Source organism: Haliaeetus leucocephalus, unplaced genomic scaffold (assembly GCF_000737465.1).
Source record: "Haliaeetus leucocephalus isolate CR32 unplaced genomic scaffold, Haliaeetus_leucocephalus-4.0 Scaffold696, whole genome shotgun sequence".
NCBI lineage: Eukaryota > Metazoa > Chordata > Aves > Accipitriformes > Accipitridae > Haliaeetus > Haliaeetus leucocephalus.
Genome location: NW_010973132.1, coordinates 5,468,349 through 5,486,480, shown reverse-complemented (window position 1 = coordinate 5,486,480; position 18,132 = coordinate 5,468,349). Strand labels below are relative to the sequence as shown.

The 18,132-nt window shown below is 39.3% G+C and overlaps 1 protein-coding gene across 3 annotated transcripts in view; it reads left to right on the top strand.

Moving 5' to 3' along the window:
• EXT2 (exostosin glycosyltransferase 2) overlaps positions 1 to 18,132 on the top strand; it is an 81,430-nt gene that overhangs the window by 421 nt on the left and 62,877 nt on the right. For 2 of the 3 annotated variants that reach the window (XM_010580174.1, XM_010580172.1), the window contains exons 2-7: positions 1,536 to 2,095; positions 2,271 to 2,360; positions 7,443 to 7,559; positions 11,718 to 11,913; positions 15,264 to 15,403; positions 16,263 to 16,356. In XM_010580174.1, the coding sequence (XP_010578476.1) occupies positions 1,560 to 2,095; positions 2,271 to 2,360; positions 7,443 to 7,559; positions 11,718 to 11,913; positions 15,264 to 15,403; positions 16,263 to 16,356 (1,173 nt within the window). In that variant the 5' untranslated portion in view covers positions 1,536 to 1,559. Of the gene's footprint in view, positions 1 to 1,340; positions 1,394 to 1,535; positions 2,096 to 2,270; positions 2,361 to 7,442; positions 7,560 to 11,717; positions 11,914 to 15,263; positions 15,404 to 16,262; positions 16,357 to 18,132 lie in introns of those variants that run through there. The other variant, XM_010580173.1, reaches the window with a different exon arrangement.

Genomic DNA, 18,132 nt, shown 5'->3' with positions numbered 1-18,132 from the left:
TTCCCCGTTCCCCCCCCCCCCCCCCAGGCTTAGGTCTAGACAGCTTTGCTGTGTGACTCAAATGCTTGCTGCAAATGTGTAATCTTTGTTGTAACACGAGTGGTTCTGGCGCTGTATCAGGAAGGAGGAATAACGTGGTTAACAATCAGAAGCATATGGAAAGTTTGAAGTTATTAAACTGATAGTGATGTAGCATTTCGGTATCTGTCCTGATAACAGCGTCGCGTGCGTGTTGCCTTGTACAGCAGGCTTTAAAAGCTCTCTCCGGAATCAGAATGTGAATTGATGAGAGCAGCCATTAAAAGTGGAATATTTATTAGTGTCTGAGATTATTTTTGTGCAGCTGTAAGTACAGTCAGTTCACGCGTTAGCCACCCCATCCTAACAGTCTTTTGTTAAGAACTGCCAAATAAACATAACCCGATTTGTCATAAAGACCATTTAATGCCTTATTGATACTTCTTTTCTTCATATTTGTTGCCTGCTGTACTGTCAGACTTTCTTCTTCCTCACAAAGCAAGAAAACATCCCATTTGTCCAAAAGGAAAACACATAATTATACCATCCACATTCTTCTTCAGGAAGAACATGCTTACTACATTTAAAAAGCTCCCACTGTGCAGAGTTCAGGTTGGATTTATTTATTATGGAAGCTTTAGTTGAAAACCTAGACAGGTTTTTGTATGCAACAAGTAGCTGATTCTTCAATCTGTAGTAGTTATTATAAATTGCCTCTTGCTGGAACCACAATTCTGTGTGTAAAAACTTGTAAGAAACATCAAAGATGACAGTAGTTGTGTGACTCTTTGTGACACTTTATATTACACTATGTTTTTCACTACAAGTGTTATTCAGACTGCAGTGAACTATTATTTAAATGCTTTTCTTAATGTGGCTGCGGTGGCAGCTCATAGAACGCTTTTTTGCCCCAAAAGGCATATTGACAAAGATGACAAATGAATTCCTTTTTCTTGACAGAAGTAGTTTAGCATCATTCTGGCAGGTTTTGGCAGGGCTTCTGTAAAATTCAGTTTGAAAGCACCTTTACATTTGAAGGAGTATCATGATCCTAAGTTCTGTGTGATGCCCTGTTACAAGCCCTTTGTGGGGTATCCAGGTTGTTTCTCTTCACTTGTAGATAAGTGTTTTATTTTTTTATTAGTGTTCACTATGAATACACTTAGACATAGATGGAATGGCACCTATGAGGACTTACTACTTCTGTAGTGTGTGAAATTTCTTCCTCCCCTCACTGCCCAAGCCATGTCCTTTTCTCATGTGTGGTTGTTAACTGACCAACATCATTTCATTACAGGCAGGCCCAGCAGATCAGGCTCATGTAGTCCTTGCCAAGTGGTGGTCCCAGTTGGCTTCTTACGTTTTGGCGGCACATGTGAGCATCTGAAGAAATTTTACTGTAATCTGCCAAGGCAAAAACGTGTCTTGAAGGTGTTAACTGGATGTTTCTCTGCATTGTGATAACTAGGTATCTCTTCCACAGTTCATCCTAAAACGTCTCTCTTTCTGTTTTGTAGAGACAAGAGATAATTGATTCCATTATGTGTGCGTCGGCCAAATATAACACCCGGGGTCCAGCCCTCATCCCAAGGATGAAAACCAAGCATCGCATCTACTACATCACTCTCTTTTCCATAGTTCTGCTTGGCCTAATTGCCACAGGAATGTTCCAGTTCTGGCCTCACTCCATTGAGTCATCCAGTGACTGGACCGTTGAAAAACGCAGTGTCCATGATGTGCCTGTAGTCAAGCTTCCCGCTGATAGCCCCATTCCTGAGCGGGGAGACCTCAGCTGCAGGATGCACACCTGCTTTGATGTCTATCGATGTGGCTTCAATCCCAAAAACAAAATCAAGGTATACATCTACTCACTGAAAAAGTATGTGGATGAATACGGGACCTCGGTGAGCAACACCATTTCCAGGGAATACAATGAGCTGCTAACTGCCATCTCTGACAGTGAATTCTACACTGATGATGTCAACCGGGCCTGCCTTTTTGTGCCATCCATAGATGTCCTCAATCAGAATGCGCTCCGTATCAAGGAGACAGCTCAGGCTTTGGCACAGTTATCCAGGTACTTACTGAAACTTCAGTATGTGAATTTAAAGAACACAAAGTGGAAAAAACTAAGGTTAATGCAGGAGGGGAGGATGTAGTGAGTCAATGCCAGAGCTAGGCTTTGACAGAACTTATAATCCGTATGTAAAGAACACCTTTCTAATTGTTGTCTGTTTCTTCGTTTGCCTTAGGTGGGATCGAGGCACAAATCACTTGCTCTTCAATATGCTGCCTGGAGGGCCACCAGATTATAATACTGCCCTAGATGTTCCTAGAGACAGGTATGCGTTTTGCTGTGTTTGAATGCACAGATCTGGGTTTAAATGCTACTGAAGAAGCAACAAGCTCAGAAGTGCAGCTGATAGCAAAGGACGTGCTCCTTAACCATAACAAAGCTGGAATATGACTTCCTCTCTTCTCAAAAAAGGGAAGTAGAGAAGTCCCTGTCTTGTATAGGACAAGTGTTTGCTCCTGAAATCTGACGGTTTAGCCCCATCCTTAATTTTATATGGGATGTGGCTGACAGCATTTGCTCTTAGCTGTTGGGCTTGCTACAGCAAGGATGGAGAATCTTGAGGTTAGAAGTGTATCTTGTGTGTTACTGAACCTGAACGCTTTACAGAATGTCCCATTTGATGCAAATTAGAAGTTCAAAGATGATTGTAGCTGCAAGTTTTTGATAGAAGTCAGGTGCCTCAAGGGCATTTTAAAGCAGCTGCTCTACTAGACAAAACTGTGGTGAATTTCATGAGTTTTCATTAGCTTAACAATTACACTGTATTAGTAATTGGTCAAATGCTTTTAGTTGTTCTCTGGCAAGTGTGTTTTGAAAATATTTGCCAGAAACTTAAAAGGTGTGAATCCTGAGCTCAGTTTTCACTTGCAGAATAGTTTACTTTTGGAAGAGGAAAGGAGGTTGTAAGGCAAAGAAAATTGGAATAAGACACACTTATTTAGCTTAGATACTGTTACTGAATATGTTTCTACTAGATTAGCCTGTATGTGCTTAGTTCTGCTGAGTTAGGTCCTGTAACCAGTCCCTCTCTTGAGGGTCAAGGTTAACTTTCTTCTGCCAAATGTCAACAAAATCTTGCCTGAAATAAGGGATCTTTGCTAAGATGTTTGTGTATGGAGTATATCTTGATTTCTTTGCACCAAAGATGATTTAAAACATCCTTCAACGCCAGAACAGAACATGTGTTTTCTGGACATGTTCAAAGAGTAAGTTTACTCATTGTAATTAAATCACTGACTGTGAAGTAAGGCTTTAGTTTTTTACTTCTCTGTGAAATATGTTATATGCATGTGGGTTAGCCTGAAGAGGGCAGTCAAGCATCATTCTTACATAACCAAACCTGTTAATTTGTTAGTAAATACTTGTATTTGTTATCTTAATATTTATACTTCTTAAGGGGGATTTTCATTTGGCAATGCTCTGTTTAATGGAATGGACTGCTCTGGGACTGTGTGTTTGTAGATGCATATGTCTATCGAAGAAGTAGGTTTATTAATTGAATTCAGTAGATTTCTTACACTGCACAACTGTTTTTTAATTTAATTTTTCTGTGTCATTTATATCAAATGCCCATTTATATTTGGCCTTATGTGTCTTGGCTTAGTATGCAGGAAATGTATTATTTTGGTAGGCGTTTGTTCTAAGTGTTTGTCATGCTAACATGGAAAGCCGAGTGATTTGAATAACAAAAAAAAAAATCAAATCTTTTTTGGCATACTGCTGTTGTCATAGCTTGCCAAACTGACTCTCCCTGCAGCTGTACGATCACTATCTGTAATACATAAGAGAGGCAATAACAGTGCTTGGGACAGAAAAAAGGTGGAACCTCCTTTTTGTAGGCAGCCAACAGTTAGACTGTATTCAGTGTAGTACGGAACCTGTACTACAGGTCACAGGTGTGAAGACAAGGGATCTATGAAAAAGTCAGTACTGTGGACCTAGTCCTGGAAGGGCCTGAGTGGTGCAGTATGAGGTTACAGTATGATTTTGGAGACCTCTGGAGATCTTCATTCATGTCTAACAGAACAAGCAACCTAAGTGTTTTCTTAATTTGAGAATGTCCACACGTTACAGAATGGGTAGTTAACAAAGTGTGAAGGACAGTTGTTTGCAGCATCACAGGGTGAGAGGCTGCAGTCCAAAATAAAGGTACGTTGGCAAGTTCAATTGGTTTTGAATGACTGGCCTGAACTGTACCAGTACAGCTCCAGAAAGACTGGAATTGTGAGATTTTGTGGATAGCTTGTGAAATACACAGGTAATATTTGTGAAGTTTGTACAGGGAGCGTGGCCTGCCTTCTCTATTCGGCATATTATCAGAGATCATACATAGTTGAACAGTAGTGGATCATGAGGTTTGCTAGAGTTGTGTTCTGTTGATTTGCTGCAGAATATTAATCCAGGTAAAATAAGACCTTATACGCAAAGGGGAGTTCAGTTATATTTTTATGTCTGGAAAAGTCTTTAGCTGAGTTACCTCACTAAGGGGTTGTTTGTTTATTAAATCTTTAAATCCAATTTCCAAAGACAATGTAAAAGCTCTTTATTCCATTATTTCAAAGATGGAAGTCTGCCTTGTGGGGATGGAGGCAATGTTGCTGGTATTAGCTGCTATAACATATGTAATCTCCTGCCATAAAACTTAAAAAATAAGCTCTTTATTATTTGTTAATAAGTGCTATTGAATTTGGTACAATAATGAGGATGAAAGGATTTCTTTTGCAAAGCTACTCTGTAGCTGTAGAATTGAACATATGAACTAAGATAATTTTTCGTTCTGCTTCAGTTGATGAATTGGGTTTCAGTGACTTGTGAAGCCTGGCAGCAAGCTGATGATGATGGCAGCTGGGCAGAAACATTTAGAGTACAGACCAGTTAGGGCACTTCCTGGAGAGAAAGAAGGATCAATATCTGAAAAGTGGTGAGAAGTTGCTCAGGAACAGGCATATTCCTCACTGATCAGTGCAATTTAAAGATTATTTGTCTTGAGTACATTAGGAGTTAATATCTCCCTTACTGCACTGGACAATGAAAATCTGAGTGGCATTATTTAACTGGTGTTGGTTCCCTGTGGGTTTATTTAGGTGAAAGTCTGCATGACACACACCTGCTTTCTCAAGGCTGATGAGGTGCTGTCATGTTTTCACCGGATCCAATTAAAACAATCTGGTTGTAGTTTCCCAATTGGGGCGGGGGGTGTGTGTGTGTTAAAAAAAGAGGAGGGGGATATGAAGTGCAAGAAAAGCAACACCCAAGCCGATTTTTTTCTCCCTGCTTGTAACTGAGTTAATATGGGTAAGATAGGAACACGCAGCTTCAAGGTTGAGACCTAGTCATAACAGCATTGTACATGTTACCGGGGCGGGGGGGGGCACGCATTGGAAAGGAATCCAAAGTAATCACTTGATTTGGAACAGAAATTCTCACTCAGCACGTATGTGATTTATCATCCTGTTCTCGAGTTGATTTCTGCTCCCACCATAGTTTGTGTTCTGACTGAGGGGTAATAAAGGGCAAGTTGTTTTGCTTTTGTAATTGTCATCAAGCTGAATGCATCTCTAATCCAGATCCTCTAATCCAGAGCCTGGGATTTTCAAAGAGTTTCTTAAACAACACTTAGGACTGCTTGCTTGACTACTTGGGTGAAGTCACATTTATGGCAAAGTGTGTTTGTGGTGTTTGAACGCTGAATAACTGTGCTGCAGGTCAGAGCAGGAAGTGAAGTATCCCATGGGACATCTGATGGGGGTTAGAACAGGCAGAACGTACTGGTGTTTATCTGGGGTGTCATGTTCTGATAGGAAAAAATGGATAGGTCTTCGATGATAATTAGGTATAACGATCATCTGTTGTATAACAGCTGTGGAAAAACTGCTTCTCCAAGCACTATACTAAGGATTTCATTCAGTCATATCTGAAAACGAGAATATCAGCTAATGGATTGTCAGTGCCTCTTCCAGTCTCACCTTGACTTTTTGTTCTGATGTGTCTGTTCTAATTACTGATGAGACATGTGCCTGCTTGGATCTGAACTGTGACAGTATACAAGCTTGTGATAATAAGGCTTTTGGCTGTAATCATAGCTGCTACAATGGGTACAGCTCCTCAAGATCCTTTCTGCAGTGCCTGGTGTAGTGGTGTATTTGTGTTCTGCTTCTTTCCACAGAGGAGGAGAGAAACTGGAATTGGTGAAATACTTTTCTCCGAACTACTTTGTATGGTACCATAAGTAGACCCAGCATCCCTGATGGAATTTAAAGCATAGCATGCCCTGCTGTTTGGTGACAAAGGACTGAAAGTTTGATCAGCTGTTTGAGAAGTCTCACTAAAGAAGCAGAATATGAGCTTCTTTCATGGTGCCACCTGGTCACTGAAAAAGAAATGGCAACTGAAAAGCTGATGTCCTTTACTAGCATATTTCAAAGCAGCCTGATTTGGGATAGGAGATAGTAACAAACCCTTTTTTTCTGGCATTGTGAATGATGCATTGCTTTCTTCTGTACACATTGTTCTCTTCTGTTTCTTAAAGCTCTTCTGTGTGACAAAAGGTTGTCCCATATAGGAAAAGCCACAGACAATTGGGGTCATCCTGTTGGGAGGTTGAGTTACATCTTCGTTTATCAATCTTTGATGATTCCCATGCTCTCTAGCATATAGTGTCCCAAGCAGCCTCTACTGTTGGAAGTTAGTTTCAGAACATACAGAGTTCTTGTCAAGTTTTCTGTTTATAGCATTTTTTGTGTAATATAAAAATGAAATAAATTTCACTAGTTTGTATGATCACTTTGAAAATACAGTTGCAAGTAACTCCATTTTATTTTCTAGCCTGAGAAGTCCAGAGTCACTGTAAACTGACAAAATACTATGTTACTGTACCTGGACTTGTATCTCAGATGTAGCTTGTCTCTACACTTTGACAGCTGTGCTATACCCTATTTTAGTGCAGGCACTGAGGAATATGTTAACTAGTATAAATAATTAAGAATGTATTTATTTAAATTAAAATTGACTTAGGACATGTAAGCTTGCAGAAATGCAAAATTGTCATAATGACTGCAATAGATTAGATTTCCCTATATTAATACAAAAATGGTCCATTCCTCAGTGATCATATGCAATCGTAAGCATTCCGTTGATGACTAGATTCAGTCTGGCAGTAAGCCCAGTTCATGAAAACTGAAGTGAACCGAAAAAATGCATGAAAAATGCCACTGACAAAAGCTGATGGAAAAACTTATCTCGGAGCATGCATCTTCTCGATGTTCTGGTAATGACAATCAGTAAATCGCGCTCCGAGTTTGAATGGTGTACATACTCTGTTTAAAGTCTCTTTCTTGTATTTTTTCAGAGCTCTGCTGGCTGGTGGAGGCTTCTCCACATGGACTTACCGGCAAGGCTACGATGTCAGTATTCCTGTTTACAGCCCGTTGTCGGGGGAAGTGGATCTGCCAGAAAGAGGACCAGGGTAAAGCAATTCCCATGAATTGGGCGAAGTATATTCAATATCATGTTTAAAATTGATGCTGAAAAAAAATAAATATAGCTACTAACTTGTTGGTGGGCTTGGGCAATTTTGTAAGAGTTGCTTTTAATAGCTCTCGCTATTAAAATATATGATGGTTCCAGTGCTAATGGCCATGGCGCATCTGCCAGTGTGTGGTTTAGCTGCGAACTGAGGATTTTTTTGGAGTGATTCTGTTTTTCCCACTCTTGAAAGTGAACTGTGAAATATGACAGCATGACGGTGTTTCTAGTAGAATTAAATTCAATATTTCCAGTGAGCTAAGATATTTTGGATATAAAGAAAAGTAGTTGTTAATATGTTTGGTTTCTTTAAAGTGTAAGTAAAGCAGGGCAGTAATTCAAAGCACTATAGATTCCTGTCGTGGTTTAAGCCCAGCCAGCAACTAGGCACCATGCAGCCGCTTGCTTACCTCCTTCTCCCCACCCAGTGGGGTGAGGAGGAGAATCGGGAGGGGAAAAAAAAAAAAAGTAAAACTCATGGGTTGAGATAAGAACAATTTAATAACTAAAGTAAAATAAAATGTAATACTAACAATAATAGTAATAATAAAAAATATAATAATTGTAATGAAAAGGAATATAATAAAATAAAATTAAAAAAAAAAAGAAAAACCCAACCAAAAAAAAACCCAAAACCAACAAGACAAGTGATGCACAATGCAGTTGCTCACCACCTGCTGACTGATGCCTGGGCAGCGATCTCCCCCTCCTGGCCAGCTCCCCCCATTTTATTTACTGAGCATGATGTTCTATGGTATGGAATATCACTTTGGCTAGTTCGGGTCAGCTGTCCTGGCCGTGCTCCCTCCCAGCTTCTTGTACACCTGCTTAATGGCAGAGCATGGGAAACTGAAAAATCCTTAACTTCAGATAAGTGCTGTTTGGTGACAACTAAAACATCAGTGTGTTATCAGCATTATTCTTACACTAAATCCAAAACATGCTGTACCAGCTACTAGGAAGAAAATGAACTCTATCCCAGCCGAAACCAGGACAATTCCCTAATAAATCATTACTTCAGACAATTTATTTTAGGATACATAAAAGCAAAGTAATGGCAAAAGATCACTATTGCAATGATAAAAGAAGTGTGCTATACCTCCATTGTGACTTTAAAGAGCTAGAAGGGATCATGGGGATCAACACAAGTGCCTCAGGTAGTATCAGCCAGTGCAAACTTTGAATGAGTAATAGGAAAATAGGAGTGAGGATGTCATCTTTACCTCTGTATATCTTACGGATACATTATTTGTAAATCAGTTTAGATGTTTTTCTGGTTCTGAAGTCCTTCCAAAATGACATCAAGAGTTTGGAGCAGGAGAAGCCTGTAAATACAGCTCTGAAGGGAAGAAGTTCTTGCAGAATGAATCTTAAGGAGGTTAGCGTGGTTGGCTCATGAAAAAGAAGGAGAGCTGATTTCATTATGGCAATAGTTACATCCAGAGCTTAGAATACTGATTTTATTTTTTTCTTTTTTAATGGAGTAAGATATAAACACAAACAACCCCCCCCAACCTTGTAGCTGGAAGTAAAGCAAGACAAGTGGGAAATAAAGCACTAATTTTAACAGAGCATGTAATTAGCCGTTAAAATGAACTACCCTGGAAAGTGGTGGTTTCTCTAATCCATTCATGTCTTCAGCACAAGAGTACATAGAAGTCTGAAGACATGTTTTAATTGGTTATGGCAGACTGCTTTTTTAATATTTCATAACCCTCTTAATTAGACAGCTGAAAATGTTTCACTGTAGCAAGGTCTTATCTCTGTTATGGTTTGAAAGATGGGCAGACTGAGGCAATGGGGGTAAATGACATGTCCACTGATTTTGAAGATCAAGTTCAGAAATGCAGAAACTTTAGGTCCTTTTTTCTGACAGCATCTTGTAGAGTATATGAATTTATTAAAGTTGAAAACCGATTGAAAGGGTGCTGCCACCATTGGACACAAAAAGTTCTTGTACTTTGGCTTCAACTGTCTTCTCTGGTAATGGGAGTGCTCTTGCTGTTGCTGTGGGCTGCTCCAAGTAAGATTCACAGTCAATTACAGGACAAACTTGTGCAATAGTGGTTTGCTTTGCTCACACCCTTTATGTTCCTGCTTGTGATGCTCCTGGTCCAGGCCAATGTAGGGGCATCTGGTTGCATCCCAATCGATTCTTCATAGATCTCAAATATTATTACAGTCTGACACAGAGTGAAGGCGTGCTTTGTATTTCTCTCTGGAAAGCATGAACGTGATGATAGGCTTCAGCATGTATAGAACCAATTGTAAAGAGAGATGCAGTCATATTTTTCACGTCCGTGTAGTCAGCTAAATGCTATGTCTGGTTTTAGGTTGGATAAGAGGAACTGTTGTGTGGGAACTGATGCAATGCATGAGTCTGTGTTCAGTGAAGGTGTTGGAGCTTCCATGTTCTCATAGTTCTGGGTTTTGGGGTTTTTTTGGTGAGGAATAGATTGTCGTCTCCGGAGTACCATCTAGTGGCCAGTTAGCATTACTAATTGAAACACATTCGCAGGTTCGATTGCTTTGTGCAGGAGGAGTGTGACAATGAAACGATGCTAAGAATTTGGGCTTACTTGGGATAAATTATTACATTCCACTGCACTAGTGTGTTATTTCCTGGGGGCTGGGACGTACTTTCTTTTGTAGCAAGATTTGATAGCTAGATTTTGAGTGTCATAGGATAATGACAGTTTCAGGGCAAAACTTGGTTTTAAACATATACACAAACAAACCTGCATAATTTTTAGCTGGTTATAGGCATTTATTATCACTCATCTGCAGCAGTACTTCCTTTTTTTTGAGGCAAATCCTTTTTTTATTCCACTTAACAGAGCTGAACTGAGGGGTTTTGATTTACTCTCCTTTTTAGTCGGTTTGTTTAAAATGTTTTAAATATACCTCTGCTAGAAATATATATTCTGTAGAGCTGCTGGTAGCAAGTTGGTAGCAGCTGGAGGCTTGGGAAAAAGAATGTTAAAAAAAATTCTATGCAAGTCTCATCTGTGAATTGGAGCAACAAAAGTGACTGGCATGAGAATGAGTAGAAGAGGTGAGAAGAGCAGCAGGAGAGGTCTGACTTTATAAAGTGTGTGTTTGTATGTGTTTTCAGAGCTGTAAATTAAAGATAGCATCACATGGAGTAGAACTGGAATCCTAAGTGCAGGCCTCATGTTTCCTGTGTTCTTTTGGCAGTGTGAGGGCAGGCACTCACTGTGTGTTCCTTTCAATGGGGAGCGGTGGAGCAGTCTGACTTAGCTGACCTGTTTAAAATGAAACCAAAGTAGATGAGAATGAGTATAACAATTACATGACGTACTATTTTCCAACATAAACCTACCTTTTTAAAGCAGTGAGCACCTAATTTGAGACTGTATTCCTGTGTATTTTACCTCCAATGTTAATTAATGTCTTGCAACATTTCAGTATTAAGGCACATTTGAAATATTCATGGTTTTGGAACATGATAGGAGTTGAGAGTGAATGGGATAATGGGCCTTCAACTTTGTCCTGGAAATGTTGCTTTTAAGGTGCCCAAAAGGGACGGAACTGAATTACAGCTAATGAGATGAGCTTGTCCTGCTACTCCTGTTGCTGTATCAAGACTAAATAAGCACAGGGTAGCAGAGTTGTCAGTTCAGCATCTTTTTTCAATTAAAATTGATGAGAAAATATATGGGAGGAGAAACTAGCAACAGCATTCAGTGTCCTATCTATTTTGTTATGGTACACAAACACCAAACAAAAGAATAAACAATCCTGGCATCAGAAGCAAGCTGTTTTAATATGTAACTAAATAATGTTTATTTCAGTTTATAATAGAGGTTATAATGCAAGTGCCTATTCTAATGTAGTAAACACTCTTTCCAAGTACAGATTTATTCAAAGTTGTAAATAATGCTGAGCCACTTACTATCCAAGATTTAATTGTATTGCATCATTACCCTTTCCAGCCTTGTCTGAAAATACAGTCTTGGCAGTGTCTCCACTTTCAGTTAATCTTGCTCTGCTTTTCCAGGGTGGAAGTAAATGTGTTCTAGAGTGGCTTGGAAGTAAACTCACAGTGCTGTCAGCTAACTTTGCTGTGGTTTTTCAGTCCTCGCAGGTATTTCATTCTGTCATCTCAAATGGCTCTGCACCCAGAATACCGGTCTGAGTTGGAAGCTCTTCAAGCTGAGAATGGAGAATCAGTGTTGATCCTAGACAAATGTACAAATCTGTCAGATGGGGTCCCTGCTGTTCGCAAACGCTGTCACAAGAATCAAGTGTTTGATTATCCTCAAGTGCTTCAGGTAAGGCTGTCTTTCCTGCAAACTTCTCTTCCCCTTGGTGACCGTCTTAGCTTTGGGGCTGTTCCTGTTTAGCACTGGTAGGGTACTTCCTTGTATTTAGTTAACTTGCGGCTATGTTTTGAAACTGCATAATTTGTTATGTTAGCTTGACTATTATATCCTAACTTTATTCTTATTTTTAAGAGGACCAAGAACTATGTACTCAAACTGATATGCAGATTACGCTGCAATTTGAAAACACTGCTTATGTATAACAACTTCATGAGGTTGGTCATGGTGGTCTTCTAGTAACACATGACAATGTCATGTAAACTTAAAAAATGATACAAAGATACTGGCAAATCCAGCAGCAGTGGGAGGAGAAACTTTTGGAGGCCAGACAAAATTGCTCACTTTACAATTGGGGAAGAACATTGGAATCTATGCCCTCTAGAATAACTGGCAAAATGACCTTCAGCAGCCATGAATTGGAATTGATTTCTCACATATGACAGTGCAGGCCTTACTAGATGAAGCTTGGAACAGAGGATGGCTTTGTCAATTGGAGGGAAGATTAAAAGGAACTTTAAAGAGCTTATGCGTGGATTTATTTGGGGGCAAAAAAAGAGTGCTATGTTTAAGGAGAATTGGTCAGATTATATTTTTTTTGTATGCAGCTTAGTAGTTAAACCCTACAAAATTCTCTGTGTAGATGTGACAGACTGAGCTAGAAGACTTGTCAGCATGCAGCTATGAAAACATCTAGGTGAAATGTGTTTCATGGCCTTGGCCCAACTTCCAGAGGCCTTTTGATGTATCAGTGAAGATAAAACTAGATAGCGTTCTCAGACCCCTGTGTCTCTTGGCAATTCACTAACAGAGAGGTGCTTTGGCATGCACTGTGGTGAAGTGAGTTATGCTACAGGCCACTGTGCTCTGTCTGTGGCCACCAGCACATAATCTGTCTTTGAACTTCAGCAAATGATGATAAAATAACAAACAAGCTGAGGAAAGGCAAAGTTTCCACCCCTCCTGTTATGTTTTGTAGGAAATATGTTTAAAATTCCTTGTGAAGGAGAGGGAGGAATGGGTCACCCTGAGTCCTAAACTTTCAACCAAAAGGGAAAAAAAAAAATGTTTGCTTTATTTCCTTAAATACAGACTGGATTGCTCAAGGATAGCAAGTCAGGGAATCTATATCTATATCTTGCTATATATGATTTTATAACTCAGAAGAGAGCTGGCACATGCCGAGATTGTTAAAATACTTTCCTTTGCAGAGCCCTGCATCTCCCTTTGGAATGTCTGGCTGATAACAGTGATGATGCGAGGAGATGTATTTATAGTAACCTTTGTCTAGACAGGAAAAATGGTTATCTGGCCAGATGAGCATGTGTGTCCACATCTGGGCTTCTTTTTTTTTTCTCTCCCAGACCTTACTAGAGTCTCTTCCACCTGCTGCTGTGTAATCTAGCAAGTCAATGGTTAAAACGTGTGTTCATTCTCTCCACCACTTCCATTCCCCAAACCCTTCTTTTCCATGTCTTCTGGTCTGAGAGTGGGGGAAGGGGGACTGCGATCACAGTTCGTCTTTCCAGTGCTGCCTTTATAGACTTCCTACTAGATAGGCTTTTGGGCTTCTGGGTTGCTAATGCTTCCTGTTTGCAGTCTTGGATGACATTTTCAAGCCTTTTAGTACACTATGGGTATGAACACAAGTCTTGTTTCCTAATGCAATCATAAGTGAAGAGCCAGCAAACCCCCCTGTATTTCCTAGTTCCATTTTGATGTTTTGCTGTCCTGCTGAGCCTCCTGGCTCTTTCTCCTCAGGCCACAGAATGCAAGCTGGACAGATGTTTTCTTATCCGTGGGAGTCCCTGTATCAACTTTATAATTTTTCTTTCTTAAACTTAGGGATAATACTGACTTGGGCTTTTTCCTTGTTTGTGTAGCTAAACTCTACAAGCATTTATTTTGCGATCTTGAATCTGTAGCAAGATTCTTCAGTGACAGTGAGAACCAAAGTCCCTATTTACAGGGTGAGTGCAGCATAGTCAAGAAGTCTTCTCTGCTGCAGTTTGAACTCATGGCATTTTGTCTTGTGTGTTGCGGACATAAGTGTATTTTATTCTTCCTTTTTGCAACAGCTTTTTATATCATCGAAGCTTCCTTTAGCCATCTTCTTCTTGCCCTCACCCCTTCAGAATAAGTAGTACTGATATAGCCAATCTTTCCTTGTAGATTATACTTTCAAGGTAAGTAATCATCTGGGTTTTTTACCCCTGGAAGTGCATTGCCCAATACTGAACACACTGCTATGAGGTCTTTTATTACTGAGAAAAGTGAGTGATTCCTTCAGTTCTTTTAGATTGTGCTTCTTTTTGCATTCTAATACAACCTATGGTTTGCTTTTTCAACAGCTGCCTCGTGAATACCCTTTCTTTTCCTGTCCTTTTGTATTAAATGTCCTCTTCTGCAAAGTGCAAAACCTAGCCAGTTACTTCATGCTTTATATTTGTGCAGTTGATTATTTTATCTAAGTGTTGAGCCCTATACATATCAGTATATTTTAGTCAATTTATCCATATAATGTCAAATTGTAATCCCATTATCCATTATGCTTGCTAATCCTACAATATCATAGGTATTGTCAGATCTAATAAGTATGGTCTTAATTCTGCTCCTTGGTTAACTACATTGAATACCGTTGCACCCAGGAAAGATTTGGTCATCACTGTTTTGCCTGTGAGCCACCAGTAACTGCTTTATACTTAGAGTTCTGTAACTATAATTTATGTAACTATAAAGCCTATGAGGGCTTTATCTAGCCCATGATTTCTTAATTTGCCTATGAAAATGCTGTCAAAGACGATGTCAGATGCCTTTTAAAGTTGAGATGTGAAATCTATTACTTTTCTGCTATCCATAAAGCTGGATTGCCCTATAATGGAAGAAAATTAAGTTGGCTTCATACAGTTTGTACCTGTTAAGTTCATGTTGATTGTTGCTCACCTTTTTATGCCAGACTTTCAAATTGTTTAACTTATTTTTTCCCTTGAATTTTCTTAATTAGAATTCTGAAGTTTGGCCATTAAAATAAAGCATAGAATAGTCCCATTAGCTGATTTCTCATCTCCCCAGTTGTGATATTTTTGAGCCTCTGGAAGATAAAGTTGCATAATTATTTTGAATTAGCTAGTAATTCACAATACATTGGTTGCATGGAGCAAGCCTGCTTTCCTTTTGACTGGTTTTTTTTTATGAGGGAGGGCAGGAAAGCGTAATGCATACATACAGACATACACACACACCACAAATCTAACATTTCCTTTTATTTCCTCATCTGTGTTTTGGATACCATTTGTTGACAGGAGTCTACGTTCTGTGTCGTTCTACGTGGAGCTCGCTTGGGACAGGCTGTGCTAAGTGATGTTCTTCAAGCTGGCTGTGTCCCAGTGATCATTGCTGACTCCTACATTTTACCTTTCTCTGAGGTTCTGGACTGGAAGAGGTCTGTACCCTCACTATTGTTCATTGAACCACTGCATAAGAGACTTCATTGCATTCAGTGATTTGAATAAATGTGTGATAAGTCAAGTGTACTGGGGGTTACAGGGAATACAGAGTAAGATACATGCAATCTTTGTCCTTGATATATTATGCATCAAAAATAGGAGAGGAAAACAAAGAGGCAGAGATGACAGAGCATTTGGTTATCCTGCAGCCAATGATATTTTTTCTAAAACAGACTTGCTTTATTATCTTGTGCTTGAATTCAGTGAGGACTGGTCTGCATTCAGGCTCTTTTAAGAAAAGTATATGCTAAAAATGCTAGATTCCCTACATTGTGTCATGATTCCTAAGTTCATCTGAGACTGAAAGGTATAATTATTTTGTAGCTGAGTACACTGTGTTAAGAGCTTAGATTATTTTTCCATGCACGCACTATGCCCAGTTACGTGATCTTAGGATAATATGTACAAAAATTACTAGTTTGTATACATAGCACTGCATATGCTATTACTGTTTGGTCATTCCAAAAATCTCGGCTGACAGCAAGTCAGTGGCAATTCAGAGATGAGAATTCAGGATTTCTGGGTCTCTGTCCTTCCATATTTATTAGGTTGTCTGTACAGATCAGTCCGCAGACTTCTGTGGCATTATCTGTGGGCAGACTGGCTGGTGTTGTGAAGAAACTGCTACAGAATAATTAATTACACTCAGAGAAGATTATTTCTTTCTGCTAATATGTTCTGAATGTGTCTTATTAGAACAGGACAAGATTCTGGGTTGGAAAAGCTGTTGACATCTTTTAATGTAGAACTTCTTTCTTCTCTTTTTACCATTTGTTTTGTGTTTTTTGCTTATAGGGCCTCTGTTGTCATCCCTGAAGAAAAGATGCCTGAAATGTACAGTATTCTGCAAAGTGTCCCCCAGCGACAGATTGAAGAAATGCAAAGACAGGTAAAATCATGTACTGTATTTAAATTACTTCATTTATGGTTGGAGTGTAGGTTCATACACCTGCCTTACTGTGAAATCTGTTGGAATGCAGAAGCATCCATTATACTCATGTTAATGTTTGGATTATTCAACCCTCTTCTTTCTTTATGCTAAACATACTCATTCAATCATTACTTTTCAATGTTGTGTCTCTACCCATCACTGGTGCAGCTGAATGTGTTGAACAGTAGCGGTTGATCAGTACTGCATCAGGTCAGGAATTTCAGAACATTGCATATGATTGCGATTGCAGAAGAACACTTCAGTAGGCAGACTTCAGTTACTCAGAGTGGATTTTCTCTAACCTACTACGTTAATGTACATGCTGTTGTGAAATATATTATAGGAACTTTAGCATCCACAGTGATCAAAGCCTCCTCATCCTGGCTTGCAGGAGATCTCCTGAAATGTGAAATTGAGGTTTTGACTATCTGCTTTTTCATATAAAGATCATGTGGTATTTGCCTTGAGTGGAGACTGTCAGTTTCTACCAATGTAGTCAAACTCCACTTTCATTAATTTCACTTTTTCTTGTGTCTCCTCTGCTTTCTTAGTGCACCCTGGGATAGAAGCTCTCCTTGAATGCAGGTGGACTCCCTACTCACATATATTAACATGTTTCTTTTTTCTACATGTTACTTAAATTGTATTAAAGAAGTTCAAGAGTATGTCTTTATCTCAAGAGAAGCTTTGGTTTGTAGATAAATTTTAATTGCTCAAAATGTGAGGGAAGCATTAAGTGCAAAATGTTTTAAATATTTTAACTAAGTTGACAATTCCTCTGAGAGGGAAATTTTACTTCCTTGGTGACTGGAAGAGCTGAGGTCATGAACTGTGCAAACTTGTGAATGAAGTCTGTGTGGGCTGAGTATATAGTCAAAAGGAAGTGTCTTCTAGTTCACTCCAGTTGATGCCAATTCCTGTTTTTTATTAGCTTTGCTGTTATGGACACTATCATCATCAGTTGCTCTAATTCTAGAGCTCACACACAAGGTACAAACTGAACAGATGAGGACTGTTAGCTGTGTGAGGATTTCCACAAAGTGTGAAGAGTTCTGTTGTCAGATTAGGAGGTAGGATTCAACCACGTTGGTCTTTTGGTGGTTGGAATATGTAGATGACATTTTTGGGCCAGCAAAGAAGTAAGATATTAACATGTATTGTGAACTTGTATCTAGGATCTTTCATCCTTGTCAACTTATTGTACCTGAACATATATTGTTATATGGTAGGGAGATGACTGTTGTCATTGTTTTTCCTGATGAGGAGCTGAGAAAGTAAGAGCTACGTATGTAGGGAAAAAGTAAGGTATCTGATCTTAGGTGACTTTTAAAGACACATAGGATTTCTGTAGTCGAATTTCTGCAAGAATTGTGAAGGCATGTTTCTGAAATTGCCTTACACAGCCTTAGTGGCAAAGTCATCTTTTGTGTGGTCCTTGTAAAAAGTGACCCAAGGCATGTTTTTTTCACGGTGTAGCCTACAACACTAGTTATTTCTACCTAGACAGTGCTAAAAGCTGCACAGTGTATATTAATACTGGATATGTGTGAAAAAGTAGACTCTCAGATTTAGTGGTAAATGTCTTTTCATGCCTGAACTCTGTTGCCAGCTTCACTTCATTCTCTGTACAGAGAGTCTGCAAATATCTCAGCAGCCATCAGGGGTCTCCTTTCTCTTTAGTCCCTTCACACAAATGAACCGTTTTGGTGGGGGTCCACTGGCAGCACCAAGTTG